Source organism: Octodon degus, unplaced genomic scaffold (assembly GCF_000260255.1).
Source record: "Octodon degus isolate 3935 unplaced genomic scaffold, OctDeg1.0 scaffold00135, whole genome shotgun sequence".
NCBI lineage: Eukaryota > Metazoa > Chordata > Mammalia > Rodentia > Octodontidae > Octodon > Octodon degus.
Genome location: NW_004524711.1, coordinates 1,706,304 through 1,723,165, shown reverse-complemented (window position 1 = coordinate 1,723,165; position 16,862 = coordinate 1,706,304). Strand labels below are relative to the sequence as shown.

Below are 16,862 nucleotides of genomic sequence, written 5' to 3'. Positions count from 1 at the left end.
GTTAGGATAGATAGTTACATTCTCTTAATGAAAAGAGGGATTTGTTCTAACAGTGCTTGTAAATAGGGTATCACGTCTGCATCTTGTACAGCAAATAACCACTAGGAAGACAGTATGCAATTTGTTAATTATTGGAACTGTCCTACCAATTTGATTTGAAACTGTCTCACTGCTATTTCTCAATAAAATTATGGGAAAAGAAAGGGAGGAAGGAAGCAAGCAAGCAAGCTAGCTAGCAAGCTAGCTAGACAGACAGATGTGTGGCTTCCAGGAGCCTGATGATAATAAAGAAACTGGGGGAGGATAGAAGCATAAGCAAAGTCTGTATTTTTAATTCAATCTTTCTGCAAACCTAATGCTATTCTTTCAACAACAACAGGGTATTAAAAAATACAGAAATTCAGACCACATATTAGTAACTATGATGGTCATACATCGCATTTATTGCTTTTCAATCTATTATGGTACTTCCCCAATACCAATTATATACATATTCTCTCTCCTCCTCTGAGGATTTTCTTAAATTTGCTGCAAATACTACAAAGCCCTTGAAGTATGATAGTACATGGCAGCTTTATCCTTATTTGGCAGCTTGTTTATCTCGGGGTATGGAAGCTGAATCCATGTTCCTCCATGCCTTTACATATTTCTAATTTTGAGACAAGTTGTTGAGTTACGCATGCTAGGCTAACAAATGAGATCCTTGTACCTCAGCCTCTCAAACACTGGTATTACAGGCATGGATCACCACTCCTAGCTGTTACATGGCTTCTTAAAGTTGCATTTAACTACATAACCCTCACCTCCATAACTTCCTTAAAGTGGCATATTATCCAAAGTCTCTTTAATTTTTTTTTTTTTTTTTCCAGAACTGGGGATTGAACTCAGGCCCTTGCACTTGCCAGGCAAGCACTTATTCTACTGAGCTATATCTCTGGCCCTCTGATTCTTGACAATAAAAGCCATCCTGCTCATTTCTCAACTGCCAGGGCACTTTATCTGTCTCATAACAGAATTCAACACTTTAAATCTTGTATCATAATTATTCCATACACATGCCTTTTATCAAACCTAGCAGAATTTAAAATTTTAAGGGCAAGAGTTATGTTGTATTATCTTCGTAAATCTCAAGCACCCCATAGTATATATGGCACAACTTATGAATATTCTGTGGATTTTTATTCAAAAAATCATGACACTTACAGCAGACATATGGTACGTGTATCACGATAATGAAGATATCCATACAAATAAAAGCGCTACTCTGTATCCTAACATTTTATGTAGAAAAAGTACAAAATAAATTACTTTAGACATTTATATTTAGATAAGTCCCATGTTCTAAATTCTAGAAGAGCAAACTATTTAAATTCAAAGTCATAGTTCAATTCCCAAAATATCTTCTACAATCAACCATTATCATTACATGTAACAGAAATGCTAAGTGAACTAGTTAGTAACAGACACTATTCTAAGAAAGTAATTTTTCTGTGTATTTGGATCATGACTAGCAAAAATGTATGCTTTAGATACCTTCTGTGTTTCAGGAGGCAGCCTTGGGTCTCTAAGGCAAAATCTGGAACCTGTACTACTCCCACTGCCTTGCAGTAAAACAAAGGTTTAAAAGATAATTTCAATAACAGCCTGCAGGAAACAGAACAGCAATTAAGAGCTAGATGTTTAAAATACTAGACAAAGATGATGGGCAATATTGAGGCTCACTGTTTTCAAGAGAGTGTAAAAGAAACATCCTGTCATAAGAGAGCTGGTAAAAATAACCTAGCCACAAATGTCAGAGAACAAAGAAACATCTACTGCAGGCCAAAGAACAGCCTAACAACAAAGTGCAAAAGAAATTCAGTCTACTCCTACATACTATGAATAAAGTAGGATTTAAACTGGATACTCTGGCTTGGATACAGTTTCTTACCCGAGGTTCAAGTGTTAGCCGTTCAGTCCTGAGCACACCAGTGTTGCGGGGGAGGCAAATGGAAGGGTATTGGGCACTGCCAGGAGGAGGGGACTGATGTAGTTTCCACAAGATCCTGACTATCATGAAAGGACTTTTATGCAAGAGCAAGCTGGGCTCTCAAGTCCCTGCTTTCTGTCTCACTGTGAGCTCTCTTTCTCTAGCAGAGGTAATGCCAGAGTCAGGTCCTTGGCTCTCCCAACACTATGGGCTAAACTATCTTTTCCTATAAAGTGCTCTGCCTTAGCTAATATGTTATAAGGATGTAAATGGGCTAACACACTGCACATTGAATTTAAAAGCAATGATAAAACTTGCTAACGTCTATAAAAATATGAGTTCTGACACTGACAGATGGGGGAGGAAGAGAAAAAAAAGCAGAAGAAAACAGAGATTGGGAAGGGAGGAAAAAGGAGAAACACACACACCGTCTCTCTTCCACTAACTCTCCCTCTGCCTTGTTCCTAACTTTCTTCCTGGGATTTTCCAACCTGGAAATGTGAGCAGTGATCTTTTGAAGAGTAACTCCAGAAAAGCCCAGAAAGAGACCAACATACTAAAGAAACAAAGTAACATTTTTTTTCTCTGGAAACAGGAAATAAAGAGATTAAAGAAGGGAAATACTAGGGCCCCTTTTCCTGAAATAGGAGATCCGTTTATCTTAAAAAAGTGAACATACTATAAATAAAAACCAAAAAATTGAGATACTTGTCAAAGATATGAAAACTTCCATTTTAAAGATGTGACAAAAGGGCCGGCCTGCCAGCTCAGCGGACTAAAGCGCTTCCTTGGGCAGAGCACAGCAGACGGACGCAGCGTGACCCCGTGCTGCCATGCGGGCCCTGCCCAGGGGCACACTGAGGTGGCAATCGAGACTGCGCGTAGCGACGCGCGCCTGTAATCCCAGCACTTGGGAGGCTGACAACAGGAGACTCACTAAGAGTCCGATCTACACAGAGAGACCTGTACACCCTGTCCAAAATACAGAAAAAGGTAATAATAATAATAAAGATGTGATAAGGAGCTCACATAAACAACAAGTAGGCCTCACTTAAATCAGGAAGCATGAATATGAACCAAACCTATGTTCATAAATTTCTGGTCAAAAAAGAAACAGCTAACTTGCACCAACACAGTTGATGCAGACAGCAAGGTGGTTACAACAGCGCACACAGGAACTGTTTTTAAAGGCACACATTAAAATGTTACGTCACGATTTTTAAAAAAGAAGAAAAATGAGAAGGATGGTAGCCCTATGAGTGTGGAAGAGTTGAGAACCGGTACAGAATGTCTGAAAAGTGGAAGAAGTGATAATTTAACAAAAAGAAAAAGAGAAAGAAAGAAGGAAATTAGAGAGCCAGGATATAGCTCAGGTACACAGCACTTATTTGCTAAGCTCAAGGTCCCGAGTTTGATTCCTAGTAACACAAAAAAGAAAAAGAAATTAGAAAAAGACCATGATGTACTCATGGAGATATACTATTGACAGTTCAGCTATCTCTTTTTAATCCTCCTTAAAATTAATTTGAAGCATTTCTATTTAAAAGTGTAACATTCAGACAGTAAACATTTTTTTATATTACAACAAGATTAGAAAATATAACTAGCAGTGTTTGGATATATTTAAGGAGGTTCTTAGTAAAGCTTGGTGTCAAATTTAGTCTACACCTGTTTTTTCTATATTTGTACACCTAACTATATTAAAACCTCTGAGGGAGGTTCTTATATTCCAGAAGGCAATTTACTGATAAAAAAAAAACCTAAGTGTATTGATGAACACTGCTTCCAAACATTGCTTGGAAACGTGAAGGAAGGGAGAAAGAAAATGAAGAAAGGTAACTTGGGGATTTGGGGAACAGATAACTTATGAAGAAAAGAAGTTAATGTCACTGCAAAAATCAAATACATGGCAATTGATAGGTGAACTCAAGAAGAAACACAAGATTAAAAGGGTACTTGATATATTCTTAAATAGTTTCTATGCTATAATGTGTTAAGACTTTGAAACTGTTACAAGAAAAGGTAGAAAAATGTGCTTACAGCACTTCATCTTCTTGTAATATATTACATAATGTTTTCTAAAACTGCTTCATTTACACTCTTAAAATGACATATTGGAAAAAAGCAATTAACTACAATTAAACAAATGATTGGATACTAAGATAAATTTTAAATTGTACTATCAATGGCTTGCTGTTGTGGATTGTTCAAACTGCTGAATTAAAATAACAAATTACAGTCATGCTGGAACACCTTACATTCATGACCTGCTTTAAACTATCTATATGCCCACAATTTTTAAGTGACAGTTATCAAACCTGTATTTAAGCTGCATGTCATTTCTGAAATAGTAAACTTATTTAAATGAATTTTTAAATTAATACTTTAATGATCTAAGCCTACTTCAATAAACAGCTTCCCTGGCACAAGTAGTACAAGAAAAAAAGACAAGAGAATAAACTACCTATATACCTTAAAAACTAATGTACAAGTACTGTACATCTGATAATCTAAAATTTTTAAATCTGACTTTAGATTACTATTTGTCTTTAACAGTTGACCAATCAAGAACACAGACACGAACACACTGCTGACAAAAATGCTTTAATACTGCTTGAACTTTACAAAGTGATTGTTTAAAAAATTTAACCTCTATTAGAATAATCTGAAGAAATTTAAACCAGTGAAGCACATAATCATTTGTAGTCATTATTGAAGGTACATTTAACAAAAAACCAACTTAACGGTCAATGATAGCCCAAGACTACAACATAAACCTTTAAGAAACCTTCAGAAGAAATAGTAAAACAGGTTGCACCTTCAGTGATCCAAGATTAGATTTACTACACAAATACAATCTACAAGGAGTAAGGAATAAAGTACTGAAACTACACAACTTATATAAGAATGCAATTACAAAAGAAAGTGGCTGTGCTATGTGTACATGGAAACAGAATAAAAAGAATTATATACAAGGACATTATCTGTCAATGAGATAGGAGGCAATTTTTAATGTTTTTTGGATGATACAGTAATTTCATAGTCTGGTTAAGCAAACAATTAACAAGAATTTTCAGGAAAAGAATTATTCATATGCACCTAAATGGCATTGTATTTAGTCCACTTTTCAACAGGATATTGTTTTCAAATAGGAATTTTATTATAAAGGAATAATGGCATTGAAAAAGCACAAAACTCTTCCAGTGTATACAAAAAGTGGCTGACACTGTACAAATTGGAATGATTTAAAACTATCTCTGAAAAAAGACAGTGTAGCTGGCACCAGTTTCTTTTCACAACTGAGAAACATTACTAAGATTTGCCTCATCTAAATTACAGCGCTTAGTGCCTAACTAGAGGGGTTACATCACTTTAAAAATCATTTCCTTCAGGTGCTTATAAGTTCCTTAGTTTCTACTGGGTCTATATAAATTATCCAAATTGTTGGGTGGCACCTCCCTTAATACACATACTTAGTTCACTGAATGGTATGAAGAGCCTTAAGGAGTTAAAAACATTTTTCACATCCATCTTCCCATATCTTAGAGGATCATCTTCATTCATTTCTTTTTTATTTCAGAAATAATGCCCAAGTTTTATCCCCCTACCTGTTAGAAAGACCAGAACAGATTATACTTGCAAATAAAGGTATTTTTCCTTTTCCAATTATTAGTGGTGTTTATTTATAATACAAGAGTCATCTGTGAGTTTCTGTATAAAATGGTTTTAGGACAAAAATCTAATTTGAGAATAACTTGCAGTAAGGAGTACAATACACATATGACATCTAATTCCTACAAAGTGCTTAAAGAGGCACTCAATAAATATTAACTTGTATTATTAGTAGTAGTCATGTCTTTTGTTATTTTAACAAGTTCCTATTGTTTTACCTAACAATTACACTGACAATGTATGCCAGATGATGATTACAGCACTCAAAAACTGAATCAGAAAAGACTAAGAATGAAATATATGTAATTACATGAAAGAGAATTCATGTGACAGAAACTGACATAACTACAATTTTTAAAAAGTAGTTTGTAGTAAAACTTAAGCAGAAATACAGTATCTTTAGGCACCATAACTGCAGATAACTTACTGTACTTTTCATCTTTTAAAAATTCCACAATTGTTAGGGCCTTTTTGCATATATTTTTTTTCCTCATTTCAAATTTCTTTAGGAAATTGGAATCAGAAGATAGGAAAAAAAAAAGAAAAAATTATAATGAGGAATAGGTATTTTTTTTAAACATGGTATCATATAAATAATATTAGCTTTATAATATTCAAGAAAGTTTTAACTCTGAATTACTAATTTAGCTTTAAAGCTCAGTCTCATACCACAAATGCAGTACATATTGCCATATTTTCAGATCAACATTTTAGCTAGAGATCAAGATGATACACAGTTGCCAATTTAAATAAATATTATTTAAACCTTGTAGGAAAAGACAGAGCATGACCAACAAAAATTTGCAGTAAATTTATTAGACACAAGGTAATATATTAAAAGGCAGAAAATCTCTTTTGAGAAAGTCACTCAAAGTATATGAAATCATTACATCTTAAAATCAAAGTTTCCCTGTCATAAAATGGCTTTGATTCTGGATACTATTTTAATAAAAACTATCCAGAGAAACCTAAGCAAAAAGACCATATTTAAATGAGTCAAAAACAGCATTTTTAAGCTTTTGATGGTCATAATTATGAGCACAGTGCTTACAAAAATGCCTCTTCCTACAGTACTATTCCAGAGATAATGATTTAGCAGGTCTGGGGGGGGCTTCCCATACTGCACATGTAACAACACTTCAGAAGACCATGGTGCGTGTGCATACGGTGCAGACTGTGTCTGAGGGGCTACCACCGCCTTCTGGACATCTGAACTGGCAAGACATAAGGGGCAGGGTGTGCAGGAGAAGGGATCTGCTATCCACATACACCCTATTTCCCATAATCACATAATCATTGCATACAGCAAACCTCTACTGATGAAAATTAAAATTTAACAAGTAATGAAAACATGAAATTATGATATAAATTAAATATTTTTGGTTATTTTGGATAAAGTGCAAGAAACAGTAGAATTATATTCACCAAAACTATGGGCCACAGATGGTTCACAGCGTCTTATTAAATGAGAATGGAATAATTATTAAGGAACCAGACTAGACCAAACTGAGACGGTAGGGGTACAGTATGGGTCACAGCCTTAAAATTGCCTTTACGTAGCATTTTTACAATGGAAAGAGTGAAAAAGTGCTAAGAGCAGCATGTCTGATATTCCACACAGAGATACTTAAGGAAGTGCATCATTATGGTTCTTTCTACTGGTAATCAGCAGAGCTGCTGGCAGACAAAAGGAGACAACGGTGTGGGATAACTGCATAGTCCTGAAGTTACAGGTACAAATCACTGTATTTTATTCAACACATACACTAATTTCATCTTTCTAAAAAGAAAGAATTAGTAACATGTGAAAAAAAGCACACCTTTCCTAACTTCAAGCTAATGCATAAATGCAGCCGGCACACGGAAGGCATAAACCGTGCTCTGAAGTGTGACACATTTACACTGCACACACACGTAATAACTTTCCTGTTCCGACTCCATGAGGAGTATAAAAGTGCTACCCCTGAACGTCCCACATTCGCACCTGTACAAGTATTTTAATCTGAAAACGATGAAAGCGTATGTCCGTCTGCTGCACTCCCTCTCCCTGCCCTCCCACTCCCCATCTGAGAAAGATCCATCTCCCTATTTCCTATTGTCTATCTTTTAGTTTGTACTTTGATTATAATTTGAGTTTCTCATATAAGAGAGACTGTGATATTTAAGCATGTGTGTCCAATTTGCTTCACATAAGATTATGGTGGCAAGGTGTATCCATTTTCTTAAAAATGGGTCAAATTTATCTTTCTTTATGACAAAGTAATCCACTGTGTGTAAATATCCATCCACGTGTAGACACACAGTCTGCTTCCCAGAGTTAACTATTATGAACTGTGCTGCTATAAACATCAGTATACTTCTACCACTGTAGTTTTTTTTGTTTGTTTGTTTGTTTTTTCAGAAAGACATCTAGAAGGGGAACAGTTGGGTCAAATGGAATTTCTAGTTTTAGTTTGCTGAGGAGTCTTCATACTGATTTCATAATAGTGCTACTAGTTTACATTGCAACCAACAATGTAGAGACCTACCTTCCCTCCACAGCCTCACTAACACTTGCTACAAGATTTCTCGATGACAGGCATTCTTTCTGAAATAAGATGAAATTTTGGTATTGTTTCAATTTGCATTCATCTAGTGGCCAGCGACAAAGCGAATTCAGGTATTTACTGGTCATCTGAACTACCTCTCATTTGCTTCATTTACCAATTTTTCGATTGGGTTTAAATTTTGAGTTCTTATATGTTATAGGTATTAGTCTTCTGTTGTTACGCTCTCTACTTATAAACACATTGCTACATGATCTGTGTGATCTGCAGAGAACTACAATTCTATACAAAATAGAAAAATTACCAATGCTTTGTTAATAATATACAATAAATTTAGAGAAGTACTCCATGGAATAGCATATAATTTAAAATGTTTAGAAATCCATGATGCCCTGGTATAAAATGTATCAATTAAAAAGACAGTTTGCATTGCCTCTTAACTCTAGCAGGAAAATCAAAACAAATGGGACATTTTTCTGCATCAAAGTCTAAACATGACCTTTCTCTAATATAAATTCCAAGATGGGAAGATTTTTATTTAGATGTGAGCGAAGACAAAAAATGAAACAAAAAAATTGCACTTCAGATTACTTTTCAGAAACAATTCTCACATTTGACACAATCGAGTGAATCAGGCTCTTATGGCAACAGACATTGCTTATGTTCGAAAATCAGAACATGTTACTAATTTTAAACTTTTCTCAATGGTTAAAATGTGGCTAAGTCTTTTTAACTCCATGCACTTCCATTCGTTGTTCTATACATGACCTGATAACTCGCTAAACTGCATCTCAAGCGTGCTAAATAGTTTAGATCTAAAACCAGTCTGTTCCTTCCCAAAGTTCACATAACTTTCCTCTACCCCACAAAGCATGCTTCCACTTTCTATCATTTACTTTTCTATTTCTACAATGCAACAACTCATATTATAAGAATTCCATCAATTTAATGGCAAATGTTTATGGAAGAAAGGATTATTATCATTTAAAGATACAAACCGCTTGGTGACATACATCCTAATTTCAGAAAGTTCAATAATGAACATATTTTTCAAAACTAACAACAGCATAATGTACTTTTACTATGTTCCAACCCTCAACCTAAACTTCTTTATCAATCTTAGTAAGGATTCTACTGTAAAAATCAAGATGAGAATGTTTAAATTTATTTGATTTCAGACCTGAATTGCATTAACTATCAAAGGTCAATCTGATTTTTCTTAGGTTACATTTGAAGATTATCTTTAAAAATATTATCGTAAATGCAAAAGGTTATTCGTAAATCATGATACATACACAGGCTAGAAAGAAATTTTTCTAACACATATAGTTCTAAGAAATAATGAAGTATAATTAAACTAAATGTTTAACAAATTAGAAGAAACAAATTATATCGTCATAGGATGATGAACTGGCACAGGATTTAAGCTTCCCCCACTACTCACGTGTCGCTCCCTCCACTCTGGTAGTGGAGTAGCTCATTTCGTCGTAAGACCAACCATCTACCCAAGAGCACGCCTCTTCGCACATTATATGTAAATACCAGACAACAAGTTTATAAGTACATTTCAGATTTCTTTTGAATTTTATAAGACTGTGATTTATGATACACTCTTTCATTACATAAGCCAATTTTAGTATTTCAAAGGCTGGGTTAACAACATTAAAACATTCCTTATCAACCACTTTTTAAACAGTATTTATTCTTTAGCTCAACTCTCCAATTTTTACTAGGTAAGTGACCTTTTTCTCTAAAGTAATAATAAAAAAAGCGATATTTAAACTAAAGGCCAGTATGAAGCTGGTAACTTCTGAAAGGCATTTTTATGTCCGGCACCCCACTGTACTTTGATTAATTATCTGAGTTATGACTTAGTTTATTGTCACATATGGCATCTCACAGCATGCTGCGTCAGAACATCAGGCCCACATGCCGCCTAACTTCAAAAATGGCTTCGTCTTCCAAGTGTGTGTAATTTACAAAAATGATCTAACTTTTCAATCCTATAAATTATAACAGAATGATCTGGAAACTATTTTTCTGCTTTTACAATTTGTAAGCATTTTTATTTTTTGTGGGTATGATTTAGAAACATTCCCAAGCTTTGCCTGGAAGAAAGGAGTGCTTTCACAAAGACCCTAAAGCATGCATGACTGTGACTACTGAAGCACGTGCTTAGTGCGTACTCGATGGTTCTGAGGTGGTGCAACTAGTGTGAGTTCAGTCACGCACAAAAATGTTCAGATTACACAACACTTTAAAGAAGAAAAAAAGCACAGTGTTGACTACTATTAATGGGATCCTTAATATCAAATCATTACTACTACTCCCAAAGTAGAGTATGCAAGCAGAAATTAAAGAATTAAAAGGCATTTACACAACTGTGCCTACCAAGACAATGCAAGAACAACCTGCAACAGCCTGAGCTCGGTCCCAGACTAGAAGATCACTCCAAAGTTTGTGGGCTTTGTACCTTACGTACCAGCAAAGAGGCAACCTAAAACACAAAGCACTCCACCACAGAGAACAGCCACAGCACGGTTTTCATTTGCAGGGTTTCAGTAAGCTTACCAACCGCCCATTACAGATCTGTTCTATAGGATTGTCGGAAACACTACCAATAATTTTAGTTCCTAGACTTTTACCTGTCTCAGCTAAAAGGCAAGTCAAAATTAGGTTATGCTCAGAAAAGCACATTTTAGTAAGCTCTTGTGCTTGTTAAACAAATACAAGAAGAACAATGAATTTAGCTAGCTAAGTGGTGTTAAGTTTTACCTGAAAATTGTTTCTGCCATGATGCTAAATTCAGAAACTTAAAACTCAATGAACTATCACAGAAAATCCCAGAGGTCAAATGAATAGTTAAAATATTCAAAAGTCCTTTTTATGGGTCAGTTATATACTTCAAATTTAAGAGAACTTTAAATGATAATTCACTTTAATTTTATATTTTTCATAAATCTTCACAATACATAAAACTGAGACATTCAATTTCCAGTCTTACTAGATTCGATTAAATGTACTTGTTTAATGTATTGTGGCGAGAAACCCCTTAGAGAGACTCCTCTACTCTGTTAAGTTCTTAAAGAAGCACAATTCTAATAGGTGTTTTATTTAAAAATGCATATATAATTTTGATGTATCAGCTGTGATCTTCTAATTACACAATGCAGAAAATGAGAAAACAAAATTTCAAAATACTATAATTTTCCTGCTCTAAGTTTTTGGTTTTTTTTTTTTTTTTTTTTTTTCACAGCACTGGGGATTGAACTCAGGACCCTGCGCTTGCCAGGCAAGTGCTTATTCTACTGAATAATGTAGTACTATACAAAATGTAGTATATTGGATCTTATTCACTGGTATAAGATAACAATGAGTCAAATGGAAGTCTTCAAGCTAAGACAGTTTATCTTGTAGTAGTCAGATAATGAGCTGTCATGTATTCTCTGTGGCATCTCACAAAACACAACTCACACAAGAATGCAAAGGTGCTTTAAGTCCCTACAGAATATGATGAAAAAACTTAAAAATTAGAATATATTTTTAAAAATAGGCATAAAGAATTATATATTTTTTATGTTTACACATAAGTCCAAACATCTAACCAAACACAACCTCGTAGCAGGGCAGTCCTGCAGCACTCCTTTTCCTGTCTCCTGCCTTCATTCACCACCTTCTTTTTGAACAGTCCTCTACCCGAGAGACAGCACGGCAGCAACTGGCATGTCATGACAAGCAGCCCATATTCAGAAGACCAGAATGACAGACACTCCAAGCATGAACCTACTATTACAGATTACCATCTGCAGTGCAGTAGCTTAGTTCACAGGTGTCAGTATATACAGTTAGTCAGGGTGAGAATCTTTCCAATTAACTGCTACAACTCTTGTCACATAGGTCCTGCTTTACCTTGGTCTTAACCATCCAGCAGAAAAGTATAAAAACAAAATATAAGAAGGAAAGCCATGCTGTTGAGCTATAGGGGACTCAGGTCAACAATTTCTGACATTGCCAGTGAAGCGGAAGACCCAATACTATTATGAACTACTGAACTTTTAGAATATTGTGCTGAGTTTACACACCTATAATATTCAAGTAATGGCACTTAACAAAAAAAGGGGATACAGATGAATATCCATTTTGTATCTGTGTATTCAAAGTGGTTAGGATAGATATATAGTTACATTCTCTTAATGAATAGAAGGATTTGTTCTAATGGCGTTTGTAAATAGGATATCATGTCCGCACCTTGTATAGCAATTAACCACTAGAGAATGTATGCAATGTGTTAATTACTGAAACTGTCCTACCAATTTGCTTTGAAACTATCTCACTGCTATCTGTTTCTCAATAAAATTATGGGAAAAAAAAAAAGAATGCAAAGGTAGAATAGTAGTTGCCACAGCCACTATAAAGTAGATGCATATGTCAGTCCTTAGTGAAGCCTACGAATATACATGGCTTAGAGGAAACACTTCAAAAAGAAATACTTATTCAAATTCATTTAGCCATATCAAGACACAAAGCTATCTTCATCTTGGGTGAGTTAGCACTCAAAATTTGTTCAGATCTACATCAAGTACTAGAGAAGACTGAATAGTGAACTACACCTTACTTTAAAATGTCTATAACATTAACTCAACCTTATATCTTCTAATTAAGGACACACCGTTTTAATATGTGAATCTGTTAAGTCAGATGTTGGTTATGAACATTGTATATATTTATTTTCAAATTCTAAAACATTATTTCTTGCTATCAAATTATGTTAATAACTAAAAATGTCATGAAACAGATAAAAACAACTGTCGTTACTCTGTCCATCTATGACAATTACTTATGGCCACTGTGCACACATGTCCACCCTCATCCCTTCTCTGTCCTCCTTGTGAACACTTCAGTGAGAAGTCCCTAGGCGGTAAGCAACACAGGTGTCCGTGGGGCAGCAATCATCTCAGAGTGCGTACTAAAGTCAGTGGGAAGCAATTTTTTGTCACACAAGGAGTTCTACACAACATGAGAAAGGGAGAAAACTGAAATGATAAAAAAATAGAAATACAGACACAAATTTGTGTATGACTGTATGTACATTTGAATACATCAGATAATTGTTGTTTTCCATTAAAAGGAGCAAGGTTTCCTTAGAGAAATAAATACCGGGTTCCTAGACCAGGGAGCAAAAGCCTAGAATACCTTCAATAAAGAATTGACGAAGAGTATCAAAATTTGGCTTCCATGGCCCAAATTTAAGATAAGTTGAATATCAAAATAAATAATGATAATAACCATCATAACCTACTGAATAAAACAGAAAAAGAAAGTTTGAAAGACCAGGCCAAATAGCTCAGTAGATTAAAGCGCCTGCTTAGGCAGACGCAGGGGTTCAATCTCTGGCATGCCATGCCGGCCCTGCCCCCACAGGCCACTGAGACAGTGACTGAGACTGGGAGTGGTGGGGCGAGCTTGCAATCTCAGCACTTGGGAGGCAGACAACAGGAGAATCGCTATGACTCCGATCTTTGTAGTGAGACCCTGTAGACCTTGTACTAAAAAAATACAGAAAATAAAAAGAATGTTTGATGAAGAGTAAGATTATTTACAGTTTCAATGTTCTTCTCCAAAACATCACCTGTTAATTTGAAAGAAGTAGGGAATAGAGAAGAGTAACAACTCAGTCATGTGATTAAAATTTAACATCATTGTTTCTAATCAAAATTATGTGTGGAATATACACTTGATTACATCTTATCAAAGGTCCATAAAATGAATCTGAATCACAAAAAAATATTACTATAATGCAAAGTGAGAGGTATCCTATAAAATAATTACTCCCATAATTTTCAAAAGTGCCAAGATAATGAAAGTTATAAGAAAACAAAGAAACTTTCTAGATTTGGGACTAAGAAAACAAAAATGAAATCATATGATTTCTATAATAAGTCCCTTTGGCATAAAGGATATTAAAGGAACAGATGATGAAACTTGAATGATGTCTAAAGATAAATGGCAATAATGTATCAATGTTAATATTCTGCTTTTTTGCTTATATTTTAAATATGCAGGAGGGTAAGAAAAATGCCACCATATTTACAACAAAAGTATGACAATCTTATTTTTTGTAAAGATTACTCTGTAAGTAGTACAGTGAAGGATAGTTACTATCTAAATATACTACATAATTTATCAAACATTAAGTATACACCCCAACATATCTTCACAAAGTTCTATATCTGCTTTTTACTACTGAAACACAGTATAAAATATTATAGAAAATGCGCATTATAAAACATTCAGATTGAATTAAGTTGGATGTTATACAGAATTAAACTGACATGACTTTGGTCATACTTCACCTGCAGGTCTCTCACGAAAACAACTGATCAAATGGGAATGAGTCTGGCAGACCTATTTAGCTAGCTTCTAAAGTAGAAGAAACTGAGAAACAGTAAGACAGTGAATCAAGGCAACAGTGGTCGGTTAAGGAAAGTGAGACTGGCATAAAAGAACGTTTTAGCAAGAAAACTTTTATAGGACTCAGGAGTGATTGTCTTTGTTAGAAAAAGACAGATGGCTCTGAGGAGAGAGTCAGCTACTTTGCCTGCAAGACTAATGGAAGTAGAGATGGAAGAAAAAGTAAGAAGTGAGGTGGACAAATAAAAAAATACATAGCTTTTCCAGGCATACAGTGGTGACTAGGAATAGGATTTTCACGGTGCAGGAAAAAGCAGGTATGTGAAAAGGTAATACATGGCAACAGACAGCTACGAACTAGTCCTACTGGATGCAAGCACAGCGCCCTCCCCGAGAACAGCTTAGTCAGTGCATTTGCAGAAGAGTCCAACCTGGTGAGTTTCTATGTGCTATGGCTCCTTGGCCAACTATCGTGAAGCCTAAATGACTCCCCAAATTTATAAAGAACTAATATGACAAGAAAAGTACTACCTACCAATGCCATACTTTATAGATTCTGCTTTCAGATAAATTGTTATTTAAAAAAAAGGGCGTGGGGGACAAACAAAAAAAAACCAAAAACCTTGTTACTAGACAGATAAATTCCTAGACAAACATGAGCACCACTGAGAGTACACATGACAATGCTTGACAGTTTTCTCTAATACATAGAATTTGAACGAAAACATTAACAGTTAAAGTTGAAAGTGAAATGCTTGCCCTTGGAGTTGGGTTCAATTCCCAGCACTGGTCCCTCCCCACTAAAAAACTGCACTGCATTTTCAGGCCAACACTTAAGAGTAAACATCTGCTTTGTATTTATAAAATAATTTCTATATGGAAGTCAAAGTTTTAAAGTAAAAATCAAGAACTATTGCATTTAACGTGAGAACCATAAAGAAAGGAAAGTGGGGACATACATACACACACATTAAGGAATGTCATATTCACCTTCTTCCACCTAAATTTATTGGCAATTGGTTCACTGCCCTTTTCAATGAAATCATTATTTTCTCCTGGCTTTTCATACCATTAAATAAGGCAATGTGTACTTCAATAATCCTATTTTAAATAGACCTCTCTCCCTTACCTTAGAAGATGAAGAATCACACTCTTGACAGATCCATCCATAGCCTGTTTGTTTAGGAGACTTTTTCAAAGGAGGATCCAAGCAGCCAAAGTGGTAGCAAAGTCTGCACTCATCACACCTGCGGGGTAAACAGACTCATGGTATATCTAAGTAACATAAGAACAATCTATTTCAAACACAAAAATAAAAACTCTTGTACATTTCAATTTTAGCACCGGTAAGTCTATCTTTGCTCACAAGATTATTAAATTAATATTTACAACAAAAGAACTTTAACCTGAAATAAATGTTTTAGGAAGAAAAGCAACAATAATACAACTTATACATGAGCAGCATTTGAAACACTCTGACAGTAAGGAGTATTAAGAGCATAAGAGTAAATGCATGTGTACTCATGTGCTCAAAGCAGTCACAACAACTTTCAGGAGTTAATCAACTATCAATATAAAAACATCTAGACACATAAATCAATAATTATGCATTCAATCTAAAGCACTGTACTTATTTTTAAAATTTCTGACTCCATAGAATTATACTAGGCTGTTATCCATGCCATCCAAATTGGTTCATTTGTCTCTTTTTCCAAGTGATGGCAGATTGTAGGTGAACTTTCTAATGTTTATAGCATGTTAATATAATCTATAGCAAATAAAAACAATTTTAAATGCTAAATAACAAAATACTTAAGTATACAAAATGCTAAGAAATCAAAATCAGTATTATTGCCTCAAAATATGTCACTTTCAGGGCATTTGGTTTTTTTTTTCAAAGTTCTCCTAGTATACTGCAAAATTTATATTGTTTTGATAGTGTTTTGCCACCTATGATGTACAAAATCTAAGAAAACTACCATACCTATTCTTCGTTTCAGACAATCTCATCCTGCTGACAATGAAGAAAAATGTGTATTACTTTAATGTTTTAAAAAGAATCTTGCATCAATTAGAATAACACGACCAAAATTTATCAACACATAACACAGATGTATTCATCTTAGAGAATGAGTTATACTCATTTTCTTTGTGCTTTTCATTCAAAAATAGTACTTCTCAATTTTTCAGATTACCTATTGTTTGTCTTTCTGATTTAAAACTCAAACTGACTTAAAACTCGAAAGACTCTAAAACTAAGAAAC

General features: G+C 34.7%; 1 protein-coding gene across 1 annotated transcript in view; it reads right to left on the bottom strand.

Annotated features, from left to right (window-relative positions):
• LOC101590255 (PHD finger protein 14) overlaps positions 1-16,862 on the bottom strand; it is a 181,566-nt gene that overhangs the window by 33,136 nt on the left and 131,568 nt on the right. The window contains exons 17-18 of the mRNA XM_023701404.1: positions 16,583-16,612; positions 15,728-15,845 (exon numbers count right to left, since the gene is read on the bottom strand). Coding sequence (XP_023557172.1) covers positions 15,728-15,845; positions 16,583-16,612 — 148 coding nt within the window. The remainder of the gene's footprint in view (positions 1-15,727; positions 15,846-16,582; positions 16,613-16,862) is intronic.